The 24,043-nt window shown below is 37.8% G+C and overlaps 1 protein-coding gene across 4 annotated transcripts in view; it reads left to right on the forward strand.

Moving 5' to 3' along the window:
* RBMS3 (RNA binding motif single stranded interacting protein 3) overlaps positions 1–24,043 on the forward strand; it is a 660,983-nt gene that overhangs the window by 518,317 nt on the left and 118,623 nt on the right. For all 4 annotated transcript variants that reach the window (XM_057378472.1, XM_057378474.1, XM_057378473.1 and 1 more), the window contains one exon: positions 3,342–3,421. In XM_057378472.1, coding sequence (XP_057234455.1) covers positions 3,342–3,421 — 80 coding nt within the window. The remainder of the gene's footprint in view (positions 1–3,341; positions 3,422–24,043) is intronic.

The following is a 24,043-nucleotide window of genomic DNA, read 5'->3' on the forward strand; positions in this document are numbered from 1 at the left end:
CACTGTGGTCTGTAAAGAGAGTAACACAAAATTTTTAAATTATCTAAAATAAATATTTAAAAGCAAACATCAAAATATTTGGTTCTGTTGCTTGTTTAAGCATCCACCACTTCGGACGTTTTTTTTCTTTTGCTTTTCATATTGAACTGTCTTTCGTTTATAAACTATAACTCGGAAAAAAAGAATTAAAAACCCTTCAGAATTTTTAAAATTTCCTTATTTTCAAATTGAATAGAATATAGACAGTATCATTATTTATTTTGTATTTGGGAACCTTACAACTTAGTTTCCAGAACAAACAACTTAATTTGTCAATCCTTAAAATTTAGTTTTGAGAACTGGGAGATATATAGACACAGGTAAAAATAAATTATCGTGGTTTTATTAGTTCCTTTGGGTTTATGTCATCATCTGTACCTTCAAAAAAATTGTAAAAGCTTATGGCTTTGATAGTTTTTTTATTTTTGCAGTGCATTCCCTGGTTCAAAATAATACTCAGGTACATTATAGTTATCTCCAAATTATATTTAAACATGAATTATTATTTTAGAGTAAACACCAAAAATACCCAGTTAAAAGGAATTTGAAAAAGATACTTCACAAATTATCTAATTAGAACCAAATGTCTATTATTGTGTGAAGCTCTTTTCCTGCCCTTTCCAGCAGGTGTTGAATCTATATCTTTCATTGGAAGTTTTCAAGCATCTAAGATCTTCATCTTTTATCGAGAATATTTTATTTGTCATATTTTTGTTCTATCAATCACGAAAGGAACACCAATATTTTAAAAAAATGTATTTGTGTTCTTCTCCCAGGTTTGCCTGTGCTCAGCTGAAAATCTATGCCCTAGAGTCCAACTTTTAACATGTAACAATTCCATTAGTGGTATTTTTATTAAATAATAGTCTCTAGCAGCACTTTGAAACTTTTCTATCTCATATGAGAAGGATAATTCAAAGCACATTTTAAAGCAGAGGAGTGCCACAGCTTTCTGAAGGAAAAGTAGGAGGAATTTATTAATGTGGACGGAAGAAAAGTATTTTTGGGGCCTCTGCCCAGATACAGCTCATCTTTATGGATAAAACAATAAAAGAATGGTTAATGTCTGATTCAATGTGTGCTGATAGGTTCAGCTCRTGTGTAGGTGCCTGTCACAGACATTGCCACCCAAATGGTTGATATTGATMAGAATTTTGACTAAACTAAAACCAGGGTCTTTCTGTGGTAAATATCAGACATTTTTGCTAATATATCTGGTTGCTCTACACCCCTAATTTTTCCCAGTCAGTCAGTGAGCTAATCATCCTGAAGAACACAATTTGAAAGGGTTATTTCTGAAAAAAAGGGTATTGTGGACAAGTGTAAATTATAATTCATATTTTGGTGGCTCTGGAATRGATGCCATCCTAGTGGCTGCCTGGTGCGCCTTGGCCTGGCTGGGAGGAAGGTCCACCCCCAGGGGACACTGCAGAAAGCACAGAAGGGCTCAGGTAGGGTGGGCAGAGAATGGATGGATGCAGTTGTTACTCTGAGCAGCACGTCTGAGGGGAACATGTATAGAGGGCTTTGTCTATTGTGCTGCCTTTTCAGGCTGAGTCGATAATGCCAGTGTCGGTTTCAAGCGAAGCGTGTGCCAGATTACAGATAGCCGGCAATGGCATTTGAGAGCCGTTAATTGTGAAACTTGAGAGGAAAATGTGCACATTCTTTTTCAGAGTGCTATTCGAATGATGGCCTTTTTATCCCAGAACACTGTGGGTTTCACTTTTATTCTCTTCCCACATAAAACGCATGAAGTGCACTGAGTCTCTTTCATTTGGCAGCTTATATATTGCATTCTTTGCAGGGACTGCTTTGGCTTGTTAAAATGTACCCCATGTATTAAAATGAAATTGTCACTGCTATGTGGTGCAACATAACATGGTTTGACACCAAGTGCCTGCAGCTACAGAAAAYAGACTTTTATTGCATTTATTCTTTCAGAGACAAGAGTCTCTAAAGGCTCAGTGCAGACATTCGCTTAGTTAAATCTGAATGAAGCCAAAGTGAACAATCTAAGTCGCTGTTTTTGTGCTTGTGGAAATAGCCCAGCCCACATAATACACAGTGATACAACCTGGAAGGGGAATATTTTAATAACTTCACCTGAAACAATTGGATAATAGACCGACTTCCTAAAAGTTATTAAATGGGAAAGCAGGGTTGGTTATKTTTTGGGGTTTTTTTTTGGGTGGTGCAGTGTGGTCCTTTGGAGTTTGGCACAATTGTATCCTGGGAGACAAACTGCTGCTGTATGTGAGCCACTCTTTGACAGGAAGGGTAGTGGATAAATTAATTTTAAAATGGTGTAGACWGGTGAGAAGTAAGCAATATATATGTCAGCAGAGTTATTTTGAGGAGAATACCTAGAGATAAGCACTGGTGTATTGAAGGAGCAGTGAACAAGGTTTTTAAACACAACTTTTCTAGGAAATGACTGGCTTTCCATTTCTCTCATTCCCCTTTTCAAAGTCTCTATACCTCTTCTGTAGCAAAGCAAACCCTTCTCTGGCCTAGTATGTAAGATCTGAAATAATGGTGAACTCCCAGATGTGGTTTAATCATGGTTTGGGATTTGACTAGTAACTTTGTATTCCCGACATTTCTTCAAAAATRCACGTACTAATTCATTGTTAATGCTTTAATGTCTCAGCATTGAAAGGTATCCTAAACTCACAGAAGATGAACAGTAAGGCATTTCCCCTGCCAGTGTTACATGTAAACTACTGTCTTCASCCAGAATTTGGCTTTATGATGTAATAAAAATATATGCATTGTCTTTGGTTTTACTATAAAGTCTGTCTTTGCAAGTTGTTTTTTTTTAACATTGTAATCCTTAATAATTGTTGTTTAATCTGCCATGTTCTTCTCCAAATCCCGTAATTCATTTCTTTAAGCCATTTGAAGTTCTTTTGGGTGCACAAGGAATCTAGAAACGTGTCCTTTGGCTTTCCAAGCAGCACATGAGAGCATAAAGAGCGCCCTTGTTCCTGGTGCTGCCCTGGAGCCAGAAGGGGACTGTTCATTGATGGGGCTGCGCTCAAACACAGCCGGGAGCGCAGCTGCAGGCGGGGAGGATGGCAGGTCCTCCTCACCAGCCACGCTCTGTCCTAATGGGCTCAACCAGTTTCTCTGCAGAAATCAGCAACAACAGCTTTGAAGATTTCTCTCAGCATCTGTGCTTTTACTTTTTTTTCTCCTTCTGCTTTTTGGTGTTTTTTTTTTTGCTGACTGAGTGCTTCCATAGCAGTCTAGTAATACATATTGCCTCTACCCATATTCCATTCTCTTCTCTTTTCCAGAATGGAGTCTACAGAAAAATGTGAAGTAGTAATTCAGCATTTTAATGGCAAATACCTGAAAACCCCACCCGGTCTACCAGGTAAGTCTAGTCATCATTATGGAATTTAAAATTCACTGAAGAAATTAGGATACAGAAATACATCTTAYCGTGAAAATCGCTGAAATTACTGCCCCTGCCAAGAGAGCACGTAACTTCCCTGGTTGAAGCCTGTCCTTTATGACCCATAGCAACTTTCTTGCCCAGGTTTGTATGTTTTAAGCATTTTATGCCTGACAGCAGCAAATTTAAGAACATATAAAAGTTGTGTTGCGTTACTGTACTTTTTCCTTTTGAATRTTGGTTTATTTCTTTTCCAATTAGACTAGAGGCCACATAACTAAATGATGATGATTTTCTAACAGACCAGGAATACAACTAACTTAGCATCTTCATTATAGGTTATACAATACCCAGGATTTCAGGTTGTAGAAGCTTTATATTCATTACAGTTACTACTTGGTGTTGCTAGTTACTGTTACTGTTAACAGCAGTAGCTGTTAATACTGAGGAAATTTCAAATATTAAATTATTTTATATCATTTTTACTTGCCGTAACTTAATGAAATCCTGACATTTTGTCACAATGCCCACAGAACACATTCATTGGTGTGTCCATGCCACATTGAAAGAAAGTTCCAGCTATTATTTTGCTTTTCAAATCTCTAGCTATCATCYGTGTGTCCATCAGCTGTGCAAAATTTAGTGATCATTTGCTTGATASTTACTGCTTGACAAGACCTCCCCAAGGCCACAAATCTGCAACAATTTCTCCTCTCACTTGTCTGAAGAGCTGCATTAAATGAGCAGGAAATACTTGTGAGAATTGTGTCCTAAGTTCTTATCTCCCTTTTCTATTTTTTTTCCCCGCTAACTTCCTTTAGAGTATTTCCTTTTTTGGTTACTTTCATTAAATTTCTTCTTATTCATTGCCTGGTTCTTTATGCAGAAGATGTACTAAATACTCTAATTAAAAGAAAGCCATCTGCACAGCTCCAGTGTACAGCAATTGAATGCTGCAATGTACATATAATTTTTAGTCAGATCACCTTCATGAAAGAATATAAAGCTTTTAGTACAAGCTGCRAGACTCCATTTTAAGATTTCTTTTTCAAACATAGTCACTGACAATTTTTCTCAGCACCAGCTAATGAATTACACCACCAGCTTTGTGAAGTTCAGCAAACTTCAGCTGCTTAGAACAATGGGCAGAGCAACATAAGCAGAGAACTTTAACCTTTGGCTTGCCTTTCTGTGTGCACACTTTGAGCCCCAGCAGTAATCTGTTCAATATCACAGCAACACCCAATGGAAAGAGTGTGAATAGCAAGGAACCAGTAAGTCCGACTTCGCTGTTATAGGGCTGCATGCTCCATGGCCACATTCCCAGTTGTCTCAGAGAGCACACATCATTAAATCCAGAAATAATGCAGAATATTCTTACAGAGACTGCTTGAGATAGAAAGCTGCATGGTAAAGATGGAAAGCTATAAAATGAAAAATGTTTTCTTTTTTTTTCTTCTTTTTTTCTTACTTTTAAAATAATCAGCAATGTACTGGATATTCAACATGAGCAATGTCAAACATCAAAACAGGAGTCTTGATAAGATAGCATGATTGTTTACTTTTGTTCCAAGAGATACACTGAAAATGGGTTTTAATGGCTGTAACTTTTGATGCTTTCTCAAAGGACATGATTCAGCTCTTAATTTCTTGAAGAAGGTGTTTATGTGAAAAGATTGTCTGCTATGTTTCTCTCATGACYGTTGTCAGATGGTATTTGGTCGCAAGGACTATTTGTGAAGGATTTTAATTTACCTGAGTACTGTTCAGATGCAGATATGACATAATGCAGATTGGGACAAAGTCCCTGAACCATTAACTGAACTCAGTCAGCTATGGACGAGGTATCTGTAAGATCCCGTTTTGTGCTCAAGTTTTGGGAGACAGAAAGGTTTTGTATCTCCAAACACAGATAATTAGAACTTGTCATAGGGTATTTGGATCACACAGAAGAGACTATTTGTGCCTCATTGTTAGAGTAGGACTCTCTTTAAATCCATAATTAAAAGATTTGTTGTACTCATTCCTCTTCTTCTTGAGAAGCCAAGGTACAAACATGATCACCTTAGCAGTTGGGTTGATTCAAGGGATCATTTACCTTTGATACAGTGCAAAAAAATATTCACTCCTAGTTTCTTCTTGTCATAGATTACTGTTAAGGCTTGARCTCAGTTTGTATTTCTGTGCTATGAACCTGTATTTAGGCCTCTCAGCAAAGATAAAAGTGTCCTGTATGAAGGAAAATCAAGTCTCTTAGTGCACTTGGAATATCATGGTTATGGACTGAAAAAGATCCTCCCAACATCTCAGTAATTGGCACAGGCGAATCATCTCCAGTTTATCACTGTGACCTCGTAATGGATATCAGTTAAAAAAATGAAGAACCGGAGAACATTAGCGGAAATATGCAACAATATCTGTCATTAACCTCTGCTACTCAAACCCTGATCTTACTGAGAGAGAAAATGGATCAATCCTTTTAGGGTTAAATTACATTGATTTTGGATTTTCAGATGGATTTCTTTCAGGTGTAGCAGTGAACTGAAAGGGTTTTTCATTTTTGTCCACGCCTTTCATCCAAGCTCTAATGTTCTGGATCAGGTTTGCCACTTAATAGAAAGGTGCATTAGGCCCATCAAGAAAGAAATCAGCCTGGCTGCTGGCCATGTACTACTGGCCTGAAGMAGTGGGATTATGGACCAGACAAATCCTTTTGGCAGCTCTCCCACATCCATGCCATCTTCTCCAGCTGGGTTCCCTGAGGTCTGATCCTGGTGATGTGTCACCATGCATCCTGTGGGATGTCTGTGAGATCAGCATGTTTAGAGGATAAAAAGCTAATGTGTTTCAGGGGCAGTTTTGCCTGATTACCAAGTCATGATGGAAGAAGGACTGGAGTAGGTAGCTTTCACATGATGCTGAACAGAAAGGCAGGTCACCATGGCTCTGGCTTTCATCCCAGAATGAACCATGGGCCATGACTTAGTTTTTTATCTTCCCAAAGAGTTATCTCAAACATTAATTTTGAATACAGACTCTTCTTCAACTATATTTTTTTCTTGGCAAATGAGATGTAAATGCTATTGGAATTTTTAAATTTTTGTTGTTGTTGTTTGGTTTGGGTTTCTTTGTTATTGTTGCAAGTTAGAAAAAAGTTAAAAGAGAGTGACTGTTCTGTGCTTGGATGTTTGAGTCTAGCCAAGAGTCACAGATCTAAGCTGACCCAGGACAATGGTACATCAGGAAAGCAGTGTCACAATCACAAGGAAGGGAGGGCACACAGGAAACTTTGGAGGCTCTGTACTCTGCACCTTCTGAAATAAAAAACACATCCATCCTTCTCTGACTTTTATAAATTCGATTACTGCTGTCTATTGTTTCTTCAAAACTGTAGAACTGAGCCCTTGCAACTCCAGACCCCTCTCCTTCAACCCAGTCCCAATGTAAAGGTTATTTTCTGTGTCTTGAAACATTTGGCTGGTCAGTTGTATGGTGCCTAGGTAAACTGACCATCCCTGTGTCTGTGTTAGTGAATTAATGTCATTAAGGGGCCTTCTCCATCCCATTCCTTGGCTTCATTCCATTCAGTTCCAGGAATTGCTCCACTGTCCTCTTTGTTCAACTAATAATCATTTCATGATGTTCAGTCTTAGATGTACAGCACAAAATAATTGGTTGTCCCATAAATAATTAGTTAATATCTTTGCATTTCTTTCAGACTGAGAAAGCACAGCCGTCTCCAGAAATCTGCAAAATCTCAATGCTTGGCAGATTCCATGTGAACTTCATAAATATTCTGAGTAGCTCTGAGTGATTGTTATTTTAGTGGGTTTTATTTGTGAGGGTTTTTTTTTTATTATTTTCCCTTTTTAGCCCTGCCTTTCTGAGATAAAGAGACCAGGGCCTCCTGGGTATATTTTCATCCTATAGAGAGTGCAACCCTATGTGGGGCTGAATGTGTAGGGTTGGTACGGTCACTCTGGAAGTCAACAAAAGGATTCTGTAGCACCCTAGTTTGCCATCAAGATGTGAAGAGCACACTACTGATAATTAAGGTAGCTCACTCTCAGTCTTTCAGTGCTGCATCTATTTTGGTTAGTTAATAGGAGACTTTATATGGAATCCTGCTAGTCTGTGACATTTTGCAATCACTGAATTCAATTAAAACTTCCTAACTCATCTGCCAGAATTGGCTTCTCTTTGGATGGGCAAGTTTAGGGTACAATATTTACACTGAGTTTTTGTTCTTCTCACAGTATCCTTGGATGTCTTTAGATAACTTAATTTTCTCTTTTTGAATAAATGCAAAAACTTAACAAGTTTTTACTTTTCTCTCTGGAATTTCACAGGAACATGCCTCAATTGCAGTAATTATCCTCTGCTGGTTTGCCCATTATGCTCCCTCACAGAATTTTCCAGTCATTATAGTACTTCCTAAATTCAATTTGCTTTGTAAATACTTTGGGTTGTCAGAGGACATTGGSCCAGTTCCTATCTCAGAGAAAATTTAAATCAGGTAAGACACATGAATGCTACATTGCGTAGTCAAGAATCCTCTTTTTCTTATTGATAATTTAACTACAGATATCTGACAAAAAGAAAGAAGAGGGCTAAGAACCCCACAAAAAAACAGTGACTGTGTCATTTTGATACTGACTTTTACTTTTTAAGAGTAAAACCTCTTAAATAGAAAGAAATTATCTGCARCAGTACAGATATATTTGCAAATACCTCATATCTTGTGTTAATAATTTTTTATTCTTTATTTTTTCTTTTTTATTCTTGAAAGAGTTCCAAGCACTGCATTTTTATGGACTCATTTCACCAAAATCAAATTATATTTTCTGCCACTCTCCTTAGTTTAAACAATTGTTTTAGGATATCTCTCAGGTTCTTCCATTATGAAGAAATAGATTCAAATAGTTAACGTGTACTTCATAGAAGAAGGCTTAGAACTTGGAATACTCTATTTGGAGCAACATATTTTCTAGGATATTGTGGCTAAAATGGTCATGAGAAAACAGTATTCCAGTTGAGGATTATCTGTGTGATGGATATTAACAACATTTTCCACTGTTTTTCTCTTAGTGGGTGAACAAATGCWATCTTATTTGTCATTAGTGGTGCTGCAAACTGTTTTTCTGAGTGAATGAACTTAAAATGTTTTGTTTGGTAACTTTTTACYCCATGCCACTTGGTGCTTTCTCTTTTTATTTAATTATCTGTTCATTTATTTGCATAAAACACTGAAAAACTCTTTCAAGTATTTATCCTTGGGGCATTTACCTAGCTGTCTCTATATACGTATATGTTTTTAACATTTTAAACTAGATAAAACAGCAGCCAAAACTATAAACTAGGTATTGATTTGTAGTTATCTTAAAATATTTGTTGAATACTACAGAGAACATAGAATGAAGAGCATTCTGCCTGGTTTGCAACTGGTAATACTCAGTGAAGCTAGATTAAAAAAGGGGGTTATCCTTAACAGTAACATATTGTTATCCTGGAAACTGGCTTTATTAAAAACCTCCACATTTTTCCTTTCATGCGTATGATATTGAAGTTATCTGAATCTTTTTTATATTGTCTACCATCTAAGAATTCAGGTTTGTAAATACTTTCATTGTTATCTGCTGACTGTGCTATAGAAATTCTTCCTCATTGTATCAGAAAATATGATCCATGTAAAGACCTTTGTAAAAAATAATAATTTAACAAATTTTCCATTTATTTTTCCTGTTTCCAATTTCTGTYTGTCTTTTTTTTTATGGAATTGCTGTTATCTTTCACTTCCTGTGCTCCATAAAAGCACAAGCTCAGCACATTTTTAGCAGAAATTTCTTTTACATCACGAACCCTCTGAACATTCTTTTAACTTCTGTTGGTTTCATCTTCTTTCAAAGTTTWCATCTTTGACAAGCAGTTAAAATCKTTAACTCTGCTTGAGTTTTGGTGATGACCATGAGGCTGCTGAACCCAATCCTGCTTTGGCCCCAGGTGCTTCCCATGCCCTCAGCAATGGGCAGATGCCATCCCAAGCTCACGTCTCTCTGACAAACAGTTTGGTGCAGAATGGGCTCTGTTGCCTGGGTCCTGTTGGATGTTAAGAGGTGCCTGGGTGTTATGTACAGAGGGAGTAAGAATTCTTTAGGGAATAAGAGTTTTATTTATTAGGCATCATGTAATAGTTAAGGTCACATAGACTTTGCAGAAGATGGTCATAAAGACAAACTTTCTAACCAAGAGACTACAGAATGGGTACTGAGTTTACCCATTAGAAAAAACAACACCTTTTACTTAGAAAGCAGTTCCCTGGTTCAATCTCCACGACTTTGCTTTTTGGTTCTTGCAGGCTTCTATAATCTGGCCAAAACCTTAATCTTGCTGTCCCTTTTAGACCCATGGCTGTCACACAGCACCAGCACAGGTTCCTGGCTTTGCCCTCCTTCTGGTACTTGGCCAAACATCAATAAATTTGTATTTAATCCAACATGTRCCAACTCTTCAGCAATAGATTTCCAGTAGCTTGGGACTTCAAATTGAAATCAAGTGTTTCTTGGGCTTTCAAGTTTCCTTCCTTTCAAAGACAGCCTTTAAAATCTGATGATCTGATTTTGCTTCACGTCATTCTTGAGAATTTCAAATGTGAAGTGTAKCATTTTCTACCATTGAACAAGACAGTGTTCTCTGTCTTTAGATCTTTTTTTAAAAATTGCGTCGGAATTATGTCTATGTAACCTTCAGTTGTCCTTGCTGTGCTGACATTTCTGTAGGTGCTGCTGATTTCATTGCACGCATTTCCGTGTTATGATGCAAAGATCCATTCCAATTTCCTTGATTTATTGGATCTCTAAGATTGTATATTCTTTAGTTTCTTTAAAGGCAAGGGATATTTCTCCAAAAGGCAAAAATGAAAACTTCCTATCTGCTCACAATCTTCTCTCATTTCCATTTAATTAAAAAAAGACTCCCTTTGGTTAATAGGATACAGAATTATTTGTTTACCTAGTAATCCCCAGTAGCTGGTATGCACCCATTTCTTGGAGAAATGTGGGCTGGGCCATTTTATATTTAAGATATTAGGAGGTGTATCAGTGTTAAGTCATGTCATTTGAGCTCATGAGGAAAGCTCTGTGAGAGGACAGAATGCTGACATCATCTAAAACCTGCTTTTCCAGAAATATATGAAGTTSTTGATGATGGGGACAGTCTCAAAGATCTGAACTACTACATATTCATGTTGTRTTTCATTTGATCTTGCATGGGTCTGTAACTTCCTAGGAAAAGAACCATATCTTTTTGTATTTCAAAAGCTATATGATCAAATATTGAATATTGTAATCTATTTTTGTATAATTAAGGAGAAAGTCTTCTGCAGGATTGGGGGGGTTTTATTACTTTTTAACTAGAAGTAACAAAAAATTTGTAAGATCAGGTTGTTTGTGATATCACAGTAATTCAGGTCATCATGTATAAAATAGCATTRCTGCAGTTTGGATTAAAATCTTTCACTTGTTTTATAAGAATGAAAAAGAACAATATGGCATATAAATGAGAAAAAAAGTTTATTATTCCTTATTTTTTCTTGTCACAGTACCACCTGTCTGTCATATCTTTCCTAAGATTTCCAAAAGTCTGCAGTATAAACAGAGAAGTCATTCCTTTATCATTCGTAATATCTGGTGGCAATGAACTATGCCACAGTTTATCTAAACTAATTTCAATATATACTTTTTTTTCCTTTTAACTCATAAGCATTTTTTTTGCTTTTAAGACTGTAAATCTYCTAGTTCCAAAAATCCATTCTCTTGATGTGAAATGGTGGATATATTTTTTTATGAACAGAAAAATCCCTTCTGTATGCTACTGCTGCATAACCAGCACAGCTGAGAGTGTGTGCACTGAATTCTGTCTTGCCTCATACATCAGCAGGAGAAGTGTCGACAAGTTTCTGGTCCAGGGACAGTGCTGTTCCTTGGATGCACTTGTAAAATCCGAGACAAGACAGACGAGTCGCGCAGGTGTTATGGCAGGCAAAATTTATGAGCCAGAAAGAATCACAGCTTGAATTTCAGATTGTTTAGGTCTAAAGGGCTGGCAATTTAAAACAAAGCAATGCAAATAAATAAAAACATGCAAATCAGAGCATAAAACAATGTGTAACATTGTAATGTCATTTGTACATGATTCACATTTCAGGGAGGAATTCTGCTTTTGCATCAGCTGTGGCCAGCAATGGCACAGCTCCTCCTGTTTCTTCTTCTCCTGCATTACTTTATTAGTCCCTTCAGGACACTTTAAATGATGGAGTACATCTGCTTTGMAGCCCCTACTGCTGCAGTATAGCATTGTCACACCTGAGCCAACTAGTTTAAAACTCATTTAAAAAGCCAACTTGAGCCAGGCTGAGCACAGACTAACCACTTGAGCTCATAGCGTGTTATGCTCAATAATGATAATTCCCAGCAAGTGGTTTGCATGATCTTTTTTTTTTTTAACTGAAGAAAATTATTTCCCTTTCAGGCCTTTCACAGAAAAATTTTTCCTTTCCTCCTCCCTCCCTCATACTTTTCCACTTCTTTTACATTGAACACTTTTAAATTCAAAGTGTAGAKAAATTTATGTCAGATGTTTCAGCCTGAACCTTTACCCTGTAAATCCCAACTCAGCTGAACAAAAAAGTTTTAATGAAGCTCAACAGTGTGCAAATAGATATTTTTTTGACGCACTCCTTTGGGCATCTGTATTTCAGCCAGAAGTGGAAACCTTAGGGAATGGACTTTTCGATGTCCCAATAAAATTGGAGTATTGATTTTTCACATGTTTTGGAACACTGCTGTAAATCAACAAACATCCAGACGAGGTGSCTTCAAGCTGCCTTGGGTGGCAGACAGCCTCATGGAGGCTCTCAGCTGGATTTGTCCCATCGGAGAGTTGTCTACAAAATCCTTTTCACAGGCAGTGCGTGTGAAAAATTTGGTAGCTGGAAAGAGAGGATGGATTTGTATCCAAACTTCTGAGTAATTCTGTGTATAGAAGTCATCCTGCAGGTGCTTGGTGTGTCCTTAAACAGTTTGATGCTTAAGAAAAAAGAAGAAAAATTTGGTGCTAATGCCTTTAGAAAGGACTTCGAAGTGAGAAAGGGAGTGTCATGGGAAAGAAGACATATAAGAGGAAAAAGTACACAGGGCCTGTTCTCCCTTTGTATCCTTGCCTTTCTGCCACACAGTCTCTTCCTCCCTCCAAAAGTAAACGTGTCCCTGGCACCAGAGGAGCACTGAGGACTCTTCTGCAGGCCTTTACCCCTGAGCATGAAGTGACATGAAGTGTCTGAAGCAGTGTGTGAAGATCTTTCCCTTTGAGATCCATCTAGACAAAGATGAGAGGTATCACAATAGCAGYTTCCATATGTTTTAAACACCAGGAGTCTCTTGCCTAATTGAAGCCTCTGTCTCACTTTTCCATATGTTTTGAATACCAGGAGCCTCTTGCATACTTGAAGTCCCTCTCTCTCCCCCTTCTCCTCGAATGGTACTGCAAAACAGAGAAAAGCAATTCAGCCTTGAAAGCACTGACAAAGCAGGAGGCTAAGATTCTATTTGATTTTTTTGTTTGTTTGTCAAAGCAGCAATGTCATTATGCTGGTCAGCAGTGCTGAGCAGCTGTAAAAGCCCCATTTCTTAGCCATTTCTCTTAGCCATTCTTGTTTGAATGGCAGCATTTGATCACAAGATCATAGAAAGGTCTTTCCCAGGTTCAATCACAGGAACTTGAAAGAAGGGCAAAGCAGCCTACATTTTTCTTGGGCTGCCTCAGTGTCTATGATGTGTCTGCAATTTATCTTCTACAATGTAAGAGACATCAAGAGGGAGGGGAAAGGTGATGGATATCTGATTTTACATTTGTCCTTTTTGTTAAAGCTCATTAAAGCAGCATTTTATGTGTAGCCTTTACCCTACCACCCAGTATATAATCCTTCTGTATATAGTATTTTTGGAATTGCTGCTGCTCAGCAAAGAAAAAGAAAGCAAAAACTGAGGGAAAAAGGGCAAAGGAGTAATTTAACTTTTAGATTGCACAGATATGGTATGAAAAAATACTTTTCAAACACCAAGTTTGACAATCCTTACTTCACATAAGACTTCTACATTTCAAAAAATGCAGAATTTAACCACAAAAGAAATTAAAAAAAAAACAAAACAACTAAAAAAATATATCCCAGTTGTCATGGGTGGCTCTTCAGTTACACTGTTGTTTCATTGAATGCAATCAGCATCTTTCTCAATTAGGTTACTGATTTCATAATGAATTCACTGATTCTGAGCCTTTTTTTCTGCCTTTTTCCTTCCCTTTCCCTTTTTCTCTTCATTTTCTTTCTTCCAGGTTTTTTTTTCCCCCTCTTCCCTTTCTCCCCTATTTYCTTCCTTCTCCCTCTGTCCCCCTCTCAGTAAATACTGTAACTTTTGTGACCATATGTGAAGTTTCTTAGTTCAGAGCTTATACTTTAATAATTTGAAATATGTTTTCAAATTAAGAAAATATGACCCAGCAGCCTCCTAACTGTATTCTTGTCTGGTTTCCCCCCTCCAACCTCACCCACAGTAGCAGCACCATGAATGAGCACCTTTTCTTCAAAGTGTTCTCTTTCAAGAAATCCTTCATCAGCAGAATTTAACATTACGTTGTAATGAAAGCCTCAGCATTTGGAATTTTCAAAAGAAGCCTGGTAGGATATRAGTGAATATATTGTGAGAGCCCTGCATTTCACTGATGTAGGAGTTGATGTCATTGCTTATTTTAATCTCTAATTTATCTTGTTTCAGACTAGCCCCAAGGGTGGCTCTAACAAAAACCAGGGAAAAGTGAGGTGGAATCTTTGAAAGCAGAGAGTATTATTGTTGAATGTGAGCAGAAGCACCAAGAAACTTCCCTTTCCCTTATGAGGTTAAGCAGTTTCAAGGTGKATGGTGGATACAAGTCTAGGTTGAGCAATTATCTTCCATATGATTTTTTATTTCAGCATACTGCATATAATGTAAGAAGAAAACAGYCATTCAAAAGCTTAAATGCATTTTTTTTTTGTGATTAAAGTGTTGGTAGGCAGTTTTTCATTTATATATGTTTTGCCTTCATGTAATTTCAACCAAAAATAGTGTTTTTGTGTATCTCATGGCCCAGGCTGCTGGTACAAAATATTTAAGATACTGGGGTTGGGATGCACCTTAAATTTAATTTTACAGCTTTTTTTTTTCCCCCAAGCTATTGCCTCTTTGTTGGCGTGGGCAGAGTAAAAAATATTCAGCATCCCTAAAAATGTAAGGAGTGGTCTGAATAAAGATTCTGCTGTTCTGATCCTTTTGTATGGTCATCGATTCCAGAAGATTTTTCTGAATGCCAGAGTAGTGACATAAAGGAGGCTTATTCTATAAGTGGGTTCCATATTACTCCTCTATTATCTGTTACTAATTTAAYATTTTTGACATTTTTTGAACTAGTTTGGGTGAGAGGTATGTCAGTCCCATTAATTTGCATGGATACTTAGGTATCAAGGTCTTTTAGGCTTAATTGAAACTATTGGCCATTAATCAACATTAATGTAACCAAATGTATGAAAATTAATAGTTAGAGCCAGACTGTCTGGCCTGGGAAATAAAACTGTTTCTTCATCCAACAAAAACTACTTGGAAGCTGAAAGCTTCTATTTGTCACACGAAAAAGATCAACTCAGGATCAGGAAAACGTTCCACCCTTCCTTTAAGGTTTCAAAAAGATGCAAATTATATTGATTTTGATAGTGGTTTTTGTTCAACAGATGTTCTTCTCCTAGGAAATACATGAGGACCACCAACATACTTCAAACAGACCCCCAGAAAAAGAGCAGTCACCACATAATGGCTTTCAGTCATCACTGATGTGCCTGAATCAATGGCTAATTTGTTATCTCATTACCATTTCTCATGCATCAGATCCTGTACCTAGCAGTGAACATGAAAACCTTTCTGCCTGATTGCTGCATATCTTCCAATAACAAACACAGACTTAATTCTATTTATTTTCATGCTTCTAACCTTTTGCAGGGAAAAAATATAGGCAGAGACAAGTGGTAGCTGCTGTGCAAGATTGTCATTGTAATTAGCCCTTTTTCCAGGAACACAGTGAGTCCCGAGCAGTCCAGTCTCAATCTGAAACCTGTAATAGTGCCCTAAGGAGGTATTGGGAAAGGCTTTAGCCAGCACAAGTACATTTAATAAAAYGAAATGTGGCTGTCAGAACTTACAAACACTCGTTAAGAAATCAAAGTAACTCAGCAATCCAACACAGCTGATGGATTCCGGACTGGRGTCTGTCAGTGGTTTATGTGGTGTTTAAGAGGAATGTGGCAGGGRAAGATTAATCAGGGGAAGACACGATGCCAAGTTCGTCAGTCCTACTTGCACCTGTGAGCAGAGACCTTTATTAGGAACCACACATCATGCTTGCTGTGAGGGAGTTCAGCTCTTAGGAATATGGTACATTTAGTCTTTGGTTTAGCCCACATTTTGTTTGGGTTTTTTTAGTGCTTCTTAATCTGCTGCTTTCTTGGTAAGAACCAGCTTAATCTGCACAAGCAATTACTTGGAGAATAGCTGATTGCATCTCACTTTCCTTGCACCTCGGAGAGAATATCTCAGTTGACAAAATGGTTGTCCATCACTCTTTCCTGCTCCCAGCAGGTTGAGTGCAGTGTGTTTTCCCTGCAGCTAGCAGTGCCTTGCTGTCATCATCTCTTTTATGCCAGCATTTCAAAAATTTCCTCCATGGGTTTTGAGCAGCCTCAGCTGCACTGAACTTCTTGTAAATACAACCCTGCATCTCCATGTCCTGTGCCTGCAGCACTGGATCAGTCTGCATCCTGTCACTTATCTGCTCCTGAAGGAAGGGTTTGCTGGGTGATGACACAGCACAGATTCCTCCTCTCTTGGTAGGCAGACCAGGCACCAATGACTTCAAMCTAGAGCCTGGCTGTTGTGTCCTTTTCTCAATGCAGAGTCAAAATTGCTTAATGTTTTAGCRTGTGACAGATTAGACAGAAACCTTCTGTTTTCTGATAACCTCTTTTGATAACAAGTTTGTGTCATTGGARCTAAATCCCTATGACAGTTACTTGTGTTGGTATATTGCTTTTGCTTGGGCTTTTTGAGCTTTGATACWTGTGAAATAGGCTGGCTTAAATATGCCTTGCATTGTTGCTTTTTGTAGAAGAAGATACAGTCCAATAACCTAGGAAAATCTGAGTTGTGCTCCCACCTGTCATGCCAGAATTGTTGGCAAGCCCATTTTCCATTAAAGCTGATTCTCACAGGACTGTGTATGTGTATAAATATACATATATAGAGTTTCTTTTCTCTGTGAAATCTCATTGATGACCTTGATTGAGAAAGGTTTCTTAGTACATACTTAAATAACCCCTACTCAAATGCTAAATAAATGGTTGATTTTTTTTTTTTTTTTACCCGAATAGCAGTAGTCTCCTGACTCTGAACCACCTATATAAAGAGTAAAAGGGCATCTGGGTGAGAGAGCAAAGTTCATTTTCTAACAGCTGCCAAGGTTTGGAATGCTGGTTTTTATCTTTTTCTTAAAGATAAATGAAAGTTCAAAAATTTGGATAGATCAAAATCAATTTACCTGAATTGGTTGAACAAGCCAAGAACTCCTCTGAATGGCCAAATCTTCAGAGGCATTCTGACATCCACTTACAGTAAAAACAGTTCTGTTCTTTTTATACTTGGAATACTTTGGACATTTTTGTTTGTTTGATATGCATATCTGTTTCCATTCCATCCAATGTCCCTAATATTTGACCATCTTATAAATTAATTGGCTCACAGAATAATATACAGAAAAATCTTTGGCCATTCTTTGGAAGTGGAGGTGAGACCAAAAAAGAGAAGATATCATGTAGGAAGTTTGGACTGCTAAGAATAATAAGAATAATTAATGCATAGCTTTTTCATGTAYTTTAGCAGAGCTCAAAGAAATCTGGTTTTTAATCCTACATCTTAGTTCAAGCTCATTAACTCTTCTTAAAGTCAGATTGTGTTCATTTTGATGGTTTTGATGGATTTTATTTTGGTTTTAGTGATTATAAATCTGTTTTCATAGGTAATCCATTTTAAGGCATTAAGTTTCCTGATACTTTACCATTGTGTGGCAGTTTATGAGACCACTGCTGCCTGCATCTTTCATCTGCATCCCACTTTCAGTTTGTTAGTATATGCTTTTGTGCTGAAATACCTGTGTTTCAGAATTAGATCTCAGCTGAGCTGGCTGGGGAATTGAGCCAAGAATGTTAACATTCAYTTGCCTTAGTTCATTTTTATGGTCTTCTGCAACTGAGCTTAGTTCTCAGAAAAGGACTTGTGTTCCTTTCAAGAGGATATCCTTTTGCTCTTGTGACACTTTAAAGGTCTGTCCCTAATATCTGCCAAAACCAAAATAACAATTCCTTAGGTATTTCCTGTTTTCTTSTGTTAAGAGCTCAAAAGCATCTATCAACTTAAAACAGTTCCTCCTCTTCTATGCTGGCTTTTAAAAGTTGCATGAGTCTTAAAAACATCCAGTTTTTAGCAAGTCCCTTGACTTCTACATCCAGATCGATTTTTCTTTTAATGTTTGGTCTTTGGTTTCATTCTTTTTGCTGTGAAATCACTGTGAATTTAATTTTTTTTCAATTGCTTGTTGCCTGTTTGAAAATCTCAAAGCTCTATTCCGGACAGAAAAAAAGGCTTTAAGATGCTTCATCTCCGCTTTTGCCAAAACTAGAAACATGCTTAGGGCTTTTGTCAGAGCCTGGATTTAATTTCCTGGGTAAAGGACTTCACCTCTTTTTTTCCCTAATGCCTTTTTTCTCACCCGTATTTGCCTTTAAATTTGTTGCTCGTTCTCCTGCGCAGTGAGATGACAGTTCTGAGAATGTCTGGGTTTGTGAGCTCACAGGAAGAGGATGCTGGGGAATAAGCACTTAGTGGCATCATCACTGCTTTCCCATGGCTCTTACTGCTTGGTTGAGAGAAAAGATYCTAATCTACTCTATTTATATTCTTTGTTGTGATTATTGTTTTTTTCACATTACAAAAATAAAAAGGGTAAAGTTTGGAATCCCTGAATTCTAGATTCTAAGTAGTATCATTTTAACAGCCCACAAAAACATTTTTCCTCCTGAGACTCTGCTTGTCAGAGTCTAATATTCTCTGATCTTGTTCTGCAGACATTTCACACGAGATGAGTTCCAGATTTGTTTAAAGATACTTGATATCATGTGGCATTATGATTTAGAAGAGCAATACAGCAACAAGCTGGAACTACAACACAAGCATGATATGGCAATCGCTTTGCACAGCAGAATCTCAATAAAAACATGATTCCCAGGGCCAGTCTTATGCCTCACTATCATGATGCTGAGCATTCCCAGTCACTGCAGAGGAACATGTGGCTCGAAGCCAGCTCAAACCTATTGCTTTCAACCCCCCCAAGTTTCTCGTATTATTATTAGCTGCCTCTATGTTGTACTTTATACGGGTATGAAATTTGTAGACATTTCCTCCATGACATTCACACTCTTTGGATTAAGTCAGGGAACTCCATTTACACGAACAGGTGCTCCACGCTACTGATAGTGCTGTTTTTCTAAAGCAAAGGCCTTGTTACCTTGTAGGTGTCCTTTGTGTTGAATTCATCAGCTTTCTTRAAAAGGCTGTGGTCATCTGTATATCATTCATTCAACTTCCTGAGCACAAACCTCACTTGTGCCCATTTTCTCTTCCTAGGAGGACGAGCCTCAGTKATTTTCTATTCCCATCTCAGACCAGCACTAGTGGTCATTGATGTTGCACRGTGAATTTGATCCGTTCATCATGTGTATGACCAGCCCTCTTACCGGATCACAGTGGGAGGGTGGGAACATGTGTCTGTGGGGAATTCTGGTGAGCCCACCTCCCTGGGCTCATTTCTGTCATTTTACTTCACAGAGTCCTCCCCATCATCATTTACACAAGCAGTGGTGGTGACTCGTGCCAAAGATGTTGTCTCTGGTGTCCCTCTCTTAATCTGTTGCCTTTCCTTGCCAAGCAAAGTGATCCAKTCCATGGCTCAGTGAAGTGCCTCTTTGGCATGCTGCCCAAAGGACAGCAGCCTCTGCTTTCCTCAATCCTGCTTGCTTCAGGATCCTTGCTGACTCTGATGGTCACTGAGATGGTTGGCCCTGCATGTGGCCACCAAAACAACATCTTGAGACCATGAGTTGCCATACTACCTTACTTCCTGAGCCCCACAGAAACACAGATCCCTTCTGCTGGCACAAAATTCACCGACCTCCTCATCCTTGTAGTGCTGAGGAAACTTGGTGGCTGCCAGTCCTGTTGGCAAACTGTGATCTCTCCAACAGGTCTAAAGCAGCACGACTGTTCAGTGTTTCAATGGCAAATGTATTTGAAGATATTTGCTGTTCTATRGGATTTTGATTTCTARGATTCATRTAGCAATATCTGGAAGTCACAAYRCAAGCACRATACAGCAATTGTAATRCAYRATATTGARCCACAATACAAATCTGATTCCAAAWGCCCGTGGTTTTTTGCTYGAMCATCACAAAGAGGGATGTTTTGTCTTCATTACAGAAACCCCAAGCACCAACTGAATAAAAAGCAGCCTGGAAATTTTTAGATGGCCTGCATACTGAGACACTCCTGCTATTTGTTTCCTAACAGTTTGCATTCTTCTGYTTATTTGTAAAAATCAATGTTGTAATATTTTTTCCCTATACTAAGTCATAGGTCTCATTTTAGCCACTACTTCTGAAAGAAAAATCTTTATATTTCATTAAAATCAAGTCCTGAAGTTGTTGGGGGAAGAGGAGAGCCTGCATAATGCCAGGAGGTATTTGGAGATTCAGAGTAAAAGACTCTAGGGTAATTGTGCATGACATTTCAGATCTGAGATCTGTCTGCTTTGGGAAGGGGGACAGCTCACTTGAAACATTTCCCAGGATCAAGGCTTTTTTCTGGCTCCATCAGGAGTTTCAGGTTTAAATGGCAATTCAGTCAGATGTATCTTGTGCCATCAGCATGTGGATGCCAGCTCAGCCGTGCAGGGACAGGGTGGCTTTGTGTGCACTGGGGGGAGTTACACCAGGATGTAAGGCTGCATGCGGTTAATAGAGTATAAAATATTACATCTATTGTTGATTTTTTAAGCATTGTGATTGAAGTGAGGCAAAAGCAAAGCCATGAAACTTAATTTTCAATTATCCATGCTAAAAACAGAAAGAGGGGAAGTAGCCTGGATAAGATGTGGATAATACAAACCATAAATGCACGAAGCTGTCCTAACCTTTGCTATTCTCGTGAACAGTTTTTGTAGAGAGCACGGTCAGCTTTTAAGCTGCAGCCAGAATGTGGAGAGCAGTGGGCATTGTGCATTCCATTTTCTGTGCCATGGTGTGGGAGCCTGATGAAATCTCATAATGAAACATGKGAATGCTTTGAGCAGTTGAACACTGTTCAGCAAAGCAGAGCTGAACTAATGTGGACTGCCTGTTTGCCAGTAAACAGATAATTGCACTCTCTTGTTTAATTGAATTTTCATGGAAGTAAAATAGCTTTTGGTAAAGTCCACCATGAAAATGTGTTTCTACGGGTTAATGCTGTAAAGAGGGGGTTGAGATATAGGGGAGAGTGAGGGTGTCTATCAGATACACAGATAAGGCTTGAGGTTAAATTGTTACAAAAATAGTACAATTTCCACATCTTGTACAATTTAAATGTTTTTACCCAGAAGGTATTCCATTGCTGCTGGTGCTGTTATCGGTAACGATCTCTTCATAGGTGATTTAGAGTCAGGGAACATTATTAGGCCACAGAAAGTTCTTTTGTTTTTGCAGAACAACCTTGACAYGTATCATTCATACGTGGTTAGTTTGCATTTCTTGGCTTCCAGCCATTCTGAATGGTAAAGAACATAGTACTGGACAATGTGAGGTTTTAGGGTCTTATTTTAAAAAGGAAAAATCAAAGAATCCTTTTGATTCATSTTCTTTCTCATGAGGCTATCGTTTCAAAGGCTTGGCATGCAAGTTATGTCATCATATCCTCCTCTGTTCTCCTTTATTTGCCACATGAACAATTTTCTCATGRAGGAGAGGCTGGATATTATCAAGAATATGCTTTCTCTTTGAAAAAACTAAATATTTTCTGATTCCCTGAGGTGCTGTTGGCAAAATTAATAACTCCAGTTTGTTGCTTCATTCACAATCACTTTCCATTGGGCATTACAGCTTCATTTTTATTTACAATTGTGGAATTTGACTTTGGGCTTTTGGAAGTCAAAAGCTTGGTATTTGCTTTTTCTCAATAGGCTATGCAGTCTGCAATGAGGAATCAGGCAGACATAYGGGATTCCCTCATAGCTGTTTCCAAGGAAAGCTGAAGAGCCAAGGCAGACAACCTCTTGTCTGGGTTTCAGATGTCCTTTTGGTGTAGATACCTAAATTTAAATAGCTGGAGATGCTTTTCAAAGGTAGAGACCACTGAAAGTTTCGCTGCTTAATATAAACCTCAGAAAATCATGGTCTAGATAAGAGAACAGACACTTTTAATAACAGAAATAGGGATGGAAGGAATTCTCATCATTTTCTAATTCTTTCATTTGGTTAAGTGCATGGAAGATAGATGAGTAAATGTTAATGGKGTTTCTAGAATTATTACTGTCTCTATTTGCTATAGGTAAAAGCAGTGGTCCAGAATTTTTTTGGACCAGCGGAGAGCCTTGGTCTTTTATCAGCCCATGAGAGTTTTTAAAGGTTGTCATATCACTGCCTTCTAAATTGGAAACACCACCCTGCAAGCTTGCTGTGAAGACTTTGTTCTCTGGCCTCATGGTCCAAAAGAGGTGTTATACCATGCTTTGAAAACACATTGTCTGTAAGACATTCCCAAAATATCAAGATTATTTTAATGGTTGTTCATAGAGTCCTGATTCAAATGCTAGCAGCATACTTTCTTTAATAAAACCCTGTCCTTGTAAGGAAGTAATCCATCCCCCAAGTTAATTTTAAACTTTCTTGTTCACTTTAAATATTTCATTRCATTAATTTTTCAAAGCAACAAAACAAACATTCATCAAGTGAAACTAAGCATGTCACCCTTGAATCTGTACATCTGTTGCTCTCCTACTGCTTTTCTGCATAATTCATTTTAATACATTTAAAGTGTACATCTCATTAAAATTCCTTACACACATTTATGTACACAATTCATATTTAAAAAGGAAAAAAGGTGGGAAAGAGTTTCATGCTGAGGAGGTTCATCTTCATGACTGTTCCTTGGGTTTTTGTCTATTGAATGTGTACCTATGGACTGCCTTTAATCACCTACCTCAGCAGACACTGTTTGCTTCCCTGAGTCTCTCTGATTAATTTCTTTTGTGCCTTTAGAAATTTCCTACAGGATATTTTCACTTACTCCTAATGCCTTTGTTCCTCTTTAAGTGCATATATCATCTTCTCCTCATTCTCTTTTCATCACTTCATATAATTTATGTCTACAATGTATTCTGTGAATCAGTCGTGCTATCAGACAAGAGAATATCCATCTGATGTCCTAAGGAGTTCTTGTGGGCTGGCTGGAGTGCTGAAAAAGACCTTTATTTTTATCATTCATTATTTATTTTCCCTTCATMATTTCTTTTCCTCTGTCAGTATTTTCAACCATTGCACTTTTTTATTTGGTTTCATTTATTGTAACATGGCGGAGTTGTTTGTATCTCTTAAACCAGATGTAGAAAACAAGTCAGTCTTGTAGCTTGAGGTGGTGACATTTTGAAGCTGGTGACTACTTATTTCAGTGACAGCTGAAATTTGTTCTCTGAAATCCCTGATAGGTGTTTAGGATTATGTGTGATTGTTAAAAGCGATCATAAAGTGTTATCATAGCACTTGAAGAACCGTAAGAAAAGCTGCATAAGAGTACTCAAAATGCTTTGTCAGGCAAAGGAGGACCATATTTGAAAAGAAGAAAATATAAAATGATCATTTAAGGATTTATCTTCCAGAATCATTCTTTGGCAATAAATGGCATTTTAGGTAAGTGGTTTATGGTTTCTTTGGAATTTCACATTTAGCTTTTGACATGTATCACTTGGAAAMCTCATGAGAGGTTTATGCTAAATGAAATTCAGAAGTAGCAATTGTCTACTTGAATAACCTTTTTCCTTCTTAGAAATAAGAGTTGAAATACACTTACTGGAAAAGTTTATTCAGAGTTTACAAGGGAAGCTCCTCTTTGCTTCCTGGGTGTGATGCAGTGTCAGTCAGCGAGGAAGAGATTGAAAGCCGTATATGAGCCCTTTAAAAAGATTAGGTCAGGTGCATTCAGTCACTTTGGTTTCCTTGAAATTGAGTAACAGAAAGTGCAGCTGTGAAGGGAAAATTGAAAGAGTTCCCTTCTGAGGAAAAGTTATTTCATTTTATTCYGATTACCTAGTTCCAAATAAGCAGCACAGGTTTAGATTCAGCAGTGTCGAATATGGGTTATGAACTATGGGAAATGAGCTCAGCCCTGG

This window comes from Malurus melanocephalus, unplaced genomic scaffold, assembly GCF_030028575.1.
Source record: "Malurus melanocephalus ecotype Western Australia unplaced genomic scaffold, MMel_1.1 scaffold_361, whole genome shotgun sequence".
Taxonomy (NCBI): domain Eukaryota; kingdom Metazoa; phylum Chordata; class Aves; order Passeriformes; family Maluridae; genus Malurus; species Malurus melanocephalus.